Source organism: Vanessa atalanta, chromosome 11 (genome assembly GCF_905147765.1).
Source record: "Vanessa atalanta chromosome 11, ilVanAtal1.2, whole genome shotgun sequence".
In the NCBI taxonomy this organism is placed as follows: Eukaryota; Metazoa; Arthropoda; class Insecta; order Lepidoptera; family Nymphalidae; genus Vanessa; species Vanessa atalanta.
In genome coordinates, this window is record NC_061881.1 from 1,556,450 (window position 1) to 1,564,262 (window position 7,813).

At 33.6% G+C, this 7,813-nt stretch overlaps 1 protein-coding gene across 1 annotated transcript; it reads right to left on the reverse strand.

Moving 5' to 3' along the window:
• Positions 1-800: 800 nt before the first annotated feature.
• On the reverse strand, positions 801-7,596 carry LOC125067418 (xylulose kinase). The gene is made up of 10 exons (XM_047676019.1): positions 7,418-7,596; positions 6,977-7,059; positions 6,577-6,724; positions 5,467-5,643; positions 4,740-4,973; positions 4,508-4,664; positions 4,164-4,421; positions 2,021-2,289; positions 1,851-1,935; positions 801-1,655 (listed from the first exon to the last, which is right to left on the reverse strand). The coding sequence occupies exons 1-10, from the start codon at positions 7,472-7,474 to the stop codon at positions 1,540-1,542; spliced, it is 1,584 nt and encodes a 527-aa protein (XP_047531975.1). The 5' UTR covers positions 7,475-7,596; the 3' UTR covers positions 801-1,539.
• Between the last annotated feature and the right edge of the window lie 217 nt (positions 7,597-7,813).

The window sequence follows — 7,813 nt, forward strand, 5'->3', positions numbered from 1 at the left end:
CACGTATTATAAGTCGTGATTCTGCGGCGCCAGCAGTGACACCCGTGCCAAAATTCTTACATTTGTATTTTATTTAAAATTTTCATTTAAGATACATAGTTGACCATAGCAGCAGCGCTGTGTTTAAACAACCCTAGAATATTTTTTCTTTACAAGAAAGTTGTAACATTAAAGATAACCTATATTGGACGGTTTTATTTTTTTCAACATGAATAAATCCAAAATATTTATATTAATGTAACAAATCGTAAATATTTTATTTCATATAAATCAAATGAGATAGGAATTAAAATAATAAATATCACAATGTATTGCGTCATTCATATTCCATACATGAGTTATAGATCTATTCACTCACGTAGGCGAGCTCCTCCGCGTTAAATTAATTAGTTTTTAATGAAATAAACTTCATAAATATAATGTTAATTTTAGCTGACGTTGCTCTTAGTCGTCTCACTTTGGATACATCCCAACAAATGTCAGAGGTTATAAAACATTTATATTTAAAATATTGCTTACCGACCTACGACAATTGTTTATATATCGTGGAACACTGTAAATAACATATTATTTGTTTAATAATTTACAAGATTCTTTCTCAAAGTCAATGTCACACTCATCAAAGTCATAGCAATAGGTTCACGTACATTACATCAGTTTTACTTTAATGTTAGATAAATAATGACTTTACTTATTTTGTAATATAATAAAAGTGTGCAAATTAAAACGTTTAAAGTCAGTTAATAAAAAAAATATAATATTAAACAATAATAAAATAACAAATACATAAAACAAAATGGAATGTGAAATACAATTAAAAAAAGTTATAAAAAAATAGTGTGCTTAGTTTGTAATTGATCTTTGATTTAATTATAATTCTACTTAACATATAAATAAATAACTTCAAAAAATGAGTATAATGTTCTGTATCAAAAAATTATATTAGATACTATCTAAACTATATTCCAATGACGGGAGTTAAGATAAAGAAACCTTAGATTAACATATTCCATGATATTTGGTAATCTCTGCTTTAATGAACTACAAACAGTTCTTGTTTAATATATCTTTACTTACAATGCAACTTTATTTCAATACCTGGAATCCATGCTTCCATTAATAGTGGGAGTCAGTTGTAGGAAGATAAATTTACTTCTAAAGTTATGATAATAACTTCGTCTTATTAACTCAAGGTCAAATATATTAATTTATCATTACTTCTGCCTTTGGAATATATATTATATGATTATTATTAACTATCCCGCAATCACTCGTGTCAATAATAATAATATAATGTGAACACTTACGGTTCCTTCAGTTACTTTTTTTTCTGAGATTACTTATTGGTTAAAAGTTAACATTTATTATGCCTTAGCGCTTGTGGAATGCGTGTAGGAGTTATTTTATAATATAAAAATTAAGTGTATAAATTAAATAGCATAGTATTGCCACCTGCAAAAATAAATATTTAAAAAATATTAATTATTTTAAAAAAGTACGATAATGTGATGGTGATTTTCTTATTGTGTGAATAGCTTGTTAGGATAATTTCGGAATGTCCTCGATCATTTTCCTGTATCTGTCGATCAGCGGCGCGTAGATCCTCTCCGCGTCGGGGTAGGGAGTCGCTACAGGAGACATCGTTAGTTCTGACCCTGCTCAAAATTAAAGTAACAATTCATTAATCCTAATACGTAATCATCGACAAATTTTCGTACATTTTTAGTATTCATAAATGGAATGGGGCACTAAAAAAAATTTGTAAGTTATAAAAAAATCAATTAAATAATTAACTCTTACATCCTTACGGACATAGCCAATACGGCAATTATAATTTCACAATATATTACCAGTCAGTTTGATCCCTGCTTCTGCGCTCCAAACTTCCGCCGCTCGAATCGCCGCCCCCAGGAGAGCGGCGTTGGAGTGCTGGTCCTGAGGACGAGACAGAATCACAACTCTTTAGTTCGGAAACAAGGGACAATTATCAGACTCAGTCTCGACAGCAAGATACGCGCACCTGCACGTAGACGGGCATGTCGAAGACGTCCGCGAAGATCTGCAGCAGCGCGGCGTTGACGGAGGCGCCGCCGGTGGCCACGACACGCGCGGAGGCGCCGAGGCGGAGGCCCATGAGCTCGGCGTGCGCGCGGCGCGCCACGGCCTGCCCCTCCAGCAGCGCGCGCGCCTCGAACTGCGGCGCCGCGCGCGCCACCGCCCGCGCGCCCTCCGCCAGCCAGCGCCCCGCCGCGCGCCGCGGCACTATCTCCGCCGTGTCGTAGTAGATACCTATCGACGCACATCGTGGAACGAGGCGATCGATACTATATTCATCTATATATAGATGTATATTGACTGCCTCGTTGGTCTATGATTTCGGTGGCTAGATATGAGGCCGCAGGCCCCGAGGCTCGAGTTCGAGCCCTAGGTCGGGCCGATAAAAAGTTATTATTTCGACAGAAAAAAATCAGTAGCAGCCCGGAGTCACAGGAGAGTACACACTTCCGATTTCCAGTTGGAAGTACACACTCTACGGAGATCATTGAAACTTATCGTCCCGTGCACATACAATTATTATCACTGATTCTATCAAAGTGATTAATGTTACTGTAAATATACACAATATTGTTGTAAATATATTGTGACGCAACAGTGAGTATTCCTACTTTGTTAAAAACAATCCGAAGGGAGTCTGTAGCTCCAAGATAATAAATAGAGCGGACTGCTCTCTTATGTAAAATTAAATTAAAAACATATTCAATATCTGTAGTGTTACCCCAAAGTAATATGCCACATGACATAATACTATGAAAATATCTAAAATATACTAAACGAGCGGTATTAATATCAGTTAGTTGTCTAACTTTTCGAATCGCGTATGCTGCGGAGCTGAATCTTCCTGTAAGGGACGATTAATGTGGTCTTCACAGGAGTCTGGAATCTAATGCTATTCCTCAAATCACCGTAGTATCGGCTACATCAAGACCGACACCGTTCAATGATATAGTATAATTTTGCTTTCTAACATTTGGAATGGTCAAAACTACACATTTTGTTCTTTGAGCATTCAAAACTAAATTATTTGCTGTAAACCAATAGTGTATCAGTGATAATGCACTGTTCACTAGGTCATAATAGTCCTTTTTTTTCCTGACAACAATTAGTGAAGTATCGTCAGTTTATATCACAAATATCTTAAACATAGAAAATAAGATCATTTATATATACTAGAAATAGAAAAGAACCCTAAATAGAACCTTGTGAAACACCCATTTTTAACGTAGATCCAGGAGACTTTATTCCATTAATGGACTCTTTGACTTAAGTATGAGGCATGAAGGTATTAAAGGTAAAGCTCTTGATATGAGATCAAATCGTAGTATTTGAGCTTATAAAAAAGAAGTTCTAATCACAGATTACTCCAAAAGCGTATCGTAAATATGTTTGAGAAGTGCTATTCTCGCATCAGTTGTCGAGAGATCTCTCGTAAAACCGAACTGCTCGCTATGAAAAATAGAATTCGTACCAAAATGGACGCGAAGTTAACTTAAGATATGTTTTTTGAATATTATATCTAATTATGCGCACAGTACTGGAATCGCTTCTGTTTCTAGTTTTTAAAAGTGTTAAAACTTTACTACAAGTTAGGAATTGGACCAAACTAACTAACTATAAAAAATACTGCTATATATGGAGCAAATTCGATGATATATCTTTATTTATAATACTACATTATTCCACTGAACTACATATATCCACTTTAATTTTACTTCAAAAATTCTGATAACAGTTTCGTCGACAATCAAAACGAATAAGGTTAATCAAGCCCTCGACCAATGATATTGCGTTAATTTGCTATCAAATATTATTTATTTGGCTTTTCTTATGGTTGGAATAGAAGGTACATATAGTGAATGGCAAATAATATAATACTCAATTTGAAACATAGTAAATTATGCCTTTACAAAATGTATGAATTAAGTACATCGTTCAGTGAAATATTATTATAAATAATTACATATTAATCACCAACTTTATTAAGTGTTTGACATAACAGAGCTCGCTGGAATATGTAAATCTAAGGTTTGTTTATCTTTACTCCTTCTTTGATTGAAATAGACTCGTTTAAATTCTATTTAATTTTACAGTTAAGAGATACTTACCCATATAACCCATATTTCCTCGAACCGTTGCTCGGAGCAATTCATTAAATGCCTCCCAGCTGGGTCCCACGAGCCTGTCCCTGTGGTTCTGGCGTGTAAGCGACCCATTGGAGAAGCAGAGCAGTGCCATGTAGGGAGCGCTCGTGGGACCAACGAGCACGTGCCCTTCCAGCGGGGCTGCTGGAGACTGCAGACCCAGGAGCAAGGTATCGCTGGTCCCTAGGCTGAGCCCTACCCAGCCAGATTCGAGACGTAATCCTGTAAAACAAAACAATATAATTATATTTCTGTCTCCAGACAATATATATTATCAACTTTGCAATTCATCTTTCAGCCAACCATACCTGCTAGTGCTGAACAGTTATCTCCAGTGAAAGCAACCACTTTGCAGTCAGATTTAAAGCCATACCGCTGCACATAGTATGGTGATATTGTACCAACTACTGAGGCAGTCGGCACTGGGTCACCTAACTTGCTAGCTAAAGTCTCGTCTCCGCACGCCTGTAATCACCAAAAATTCGTTATATGTTTTGAATATATCCGAGTATAAATGTCACCTAAAAAATATTAAATCACCTTCAAGGCTAGCACGCACCACTCCTTGCTATGAATGTCAAGGAGATTCATTCCAGATCCATCAGAGAAGTCAATCGGTGCTATCCTCCCAACAAATAGAGAACAAGCGAAGGAAGACACTAGAGAGATTCGGTCAGTTGCGTAGTACACTCGGGGACGAGTGCGATACATCTTCCGTATTTGGACACCGGTGAACCGCTCGTACGCTCTGGATCCTGTGATTTTAGCTAATTCCTGGACAAAAAAAACACCCTAAAATATATAAATTAGTTTTTTGGTTGACTTTCGATAAATGTGAATGTGTGATACAGAAAGAGATATTACAGAGAAGTCTTCTATTCTTATGCTTCTTTTATATCTCTTATGCTTATAGGCCGGTGGACTGGACACTACAATACCTAATGCAAACTAAAATTTATTTTGCAAATTAATACCATATTTCCATCAATTCTAAATCCTATAACTTAGATTGTGATGCTTTCTAAGATAAACTAAAGGCTATTAAACAAATCTGTTAATAAACAAACTATAATAAATAAATTAAGATAATAGTTCAGTGGTAGAAATTCCATCACTGTCAATTCAATATAAATTAAAAAAAAAAAATTACCAACTGTTTCTTATCTGTTTTAAAATAGTAAATAATGCAACTTTAACTTTTGAAATCCAATCAAATTAAATTCTATTGGTCTTCCTCTGTCATAATTTTAAATAAAAAAAGTATCACCTCAGGTCCTCCAAGAGCTTCTTCCAATGCGCGACAGTCAGCAGTAGTACTGGAATCCATCCAGACTGGTGAATCTGCCACAAAACATGAGGCAAGTTGTGTGTGCAAAAACTGCTCGCCTGATAAAGCTGCCAGTTTGGCTTCGGAACCTTTCGCCCACCATACTGAGCCATGTTGCTGAAACAATAAATAAATACTGAACTTTTTATGATTTTAAATGATAAAATTGGTAAATTTCGTATCATTGGCAGGGACGATACATTTGATACTCAACAAAAGTTAATTTATTGTGAAAGTTTTTAGAACTAATTAGGTTGCTGGTTGCTAGTATCTTAATTAACAATGAATACAAAATTTTTCTGTAGCTTTTTTATTTTATATATACATATAATTTTTATTATTGTTTTCAGTATATAATAACACTACCAATATTTTTGCAGAGCCATACCAATATAATATTTTACTATACAACCCAAAAATTCAGATTGTGATGTTGCCTAGCAATATAATGCAGGCACATTAAATAATATATTTAAAATTATAGGTGATTTGATATAACATACGCATGACCAGCATGTCTATAGTAAAGACTATAATAATTAAAAAAAAAAACCTATAAACAGACAAAGCTATAAAATAAATTATGTGTGCACAAAAACTATTTGTTTGTATTATTATATTTTATATTAACTCTTTGGCCCACCAATACAATTTTTTGTATGATAAAACTTATAAGCATTTTATTTACTTATTAATTTTTCAGAATATGCATCTGTGAATACAATTACCATTATGTGTTTTTTATATTATGTGTTTTGTTTTAAACTTATTGTCAGTTGTTGGTTCTAAAAAAAAAACCCTACACCACTCGCTTAATATTTTTATATGATTATTGCACAGTTTCGCTAAATACATTTTTGAAACAATACATAGATGATTGTTATAATCCAATTAGGAGAAATTAATAACTCATTTATATAGGAAATGACTATTACAAAATTGAAACAATATGCCTTTTTTAGAGTATATTAATTTAGATGAGACTGCCATAAAGTCATTAATAACCATATTAAATTTGTCTAAAAAATAAAAATATTGAATTATATTAACCTGTGCAGCTCCAGATAATGCTTCAATTGTAGAAAAGTCAACTCCAGCAACAACTAGGCGGTCCATTACCATATCCAATGCTTTCACCCAAAGCAGCGTAGGGGCTGTCACCTCACCCCTCTCTCCCCGAACAACACCTCCAGCAGTTCTGGAACAGGAATTAATTTTATTTTCAAACACTCAAACTTACTTATCTAAACTCATTTGGTAAAGCTGATTAGTACATTTTCTTTCACATTTGATAGTCCAAATCTTGCAGAAAGTTATAGGCTATAAATATCATGCTATGGCCCATTGGGTAGACTAAGAATTTTAAGTGTGCAAATCAGATAATTAAGAATAATTTAAAACATAAATATTTACAATAAAAGAACTTAAGAGGTACTTTAAAAACTAATACCTGAACTCCGGAAGATCAACATCGAATTCAACATCAGCCTCCTGATGTATAACATAGTCTTCACCAATTACGAGAGCTTTCAACTAAAAAAAACGATTAAGTCACTTAATTTTTTTGATAAGAAAAAAATAAAATTACAGTCATCGTCCACCTATCATCTGCATAAATTAAGTATTACTTGTAAAAGATTAGTCATATTCAAAAGTTTTAATCTAATGGTATTTTAACAATTTTCAAGATTAATCAAAGTAAGCTACTAATACTACTACTGTTAATAATATAGAGAAAATATTTATTCATAAAATAGTTTGTATTTTGAAAGTTCGGGAACAATATTTTGATATTAAATTAAAAGCAATGCACTATCAAACTATACACTTTTGCGAAAAATTGTCTTTGAAAATGAGTATTTCTATAAGACTGTATCGAATTTCGTCTCACCCTTTGAGTACTAAAATCAAAACCCAAAAAAGTTTTTTTTCGCGTTTCTTCAATCATTTTTCTTTATTTTGACAGTGTGTTTTACAGAATGTTACGGTTTCGAATTCGTTCAGAAACTGCCGGACCAACTTCGCGTATATCGTGACTAAATCTCATTTATTAAATTAACGATAGCGTTATTTCATGATATCTCTTCGTGTTTTAAGTTTATTACTTATTAAGATTCTTACATATATATAATCATCATTATAGATATAATTCGTTTATTATATTGCGTCTGATAAGGGATATCAAGGTCATCGTTATATCATTCTTATAATTTGATAACGTTGTAGCATATGGTAGTAGTTAGTACTAACTACTGACGCAACATATGCTTTGATGAATTTATATTTA

What these genes read in the sequence shown, in the direction of transcription:
- LOC125067418 (XM_047676019.1), bottom strand. Translation starts at nt 7,474, where the DNA reads ATGATTGAAGAAACGCGAAAAAAAACTTTTTTGGGTTTTGATTTTAGT. An exon ending in GTTGATCTTCCGGAGTTCAG is followed by an intron (nt 6,725 to 6,976) that starts GTATTAGTTTTT and finishes TTCCTGTTCCAG; the next exon opens with AACTGCTGGAGGTGTTGTTC. An exon ending in TAACTGTTCAGCACTAGCAG is followed by an intron (nt 4,422 to 4,507) that starts GTATGGTTGGCT and finishes TTTGTTTTACAG; the next exon opens with GATTACGTCTCGAATCTGGC.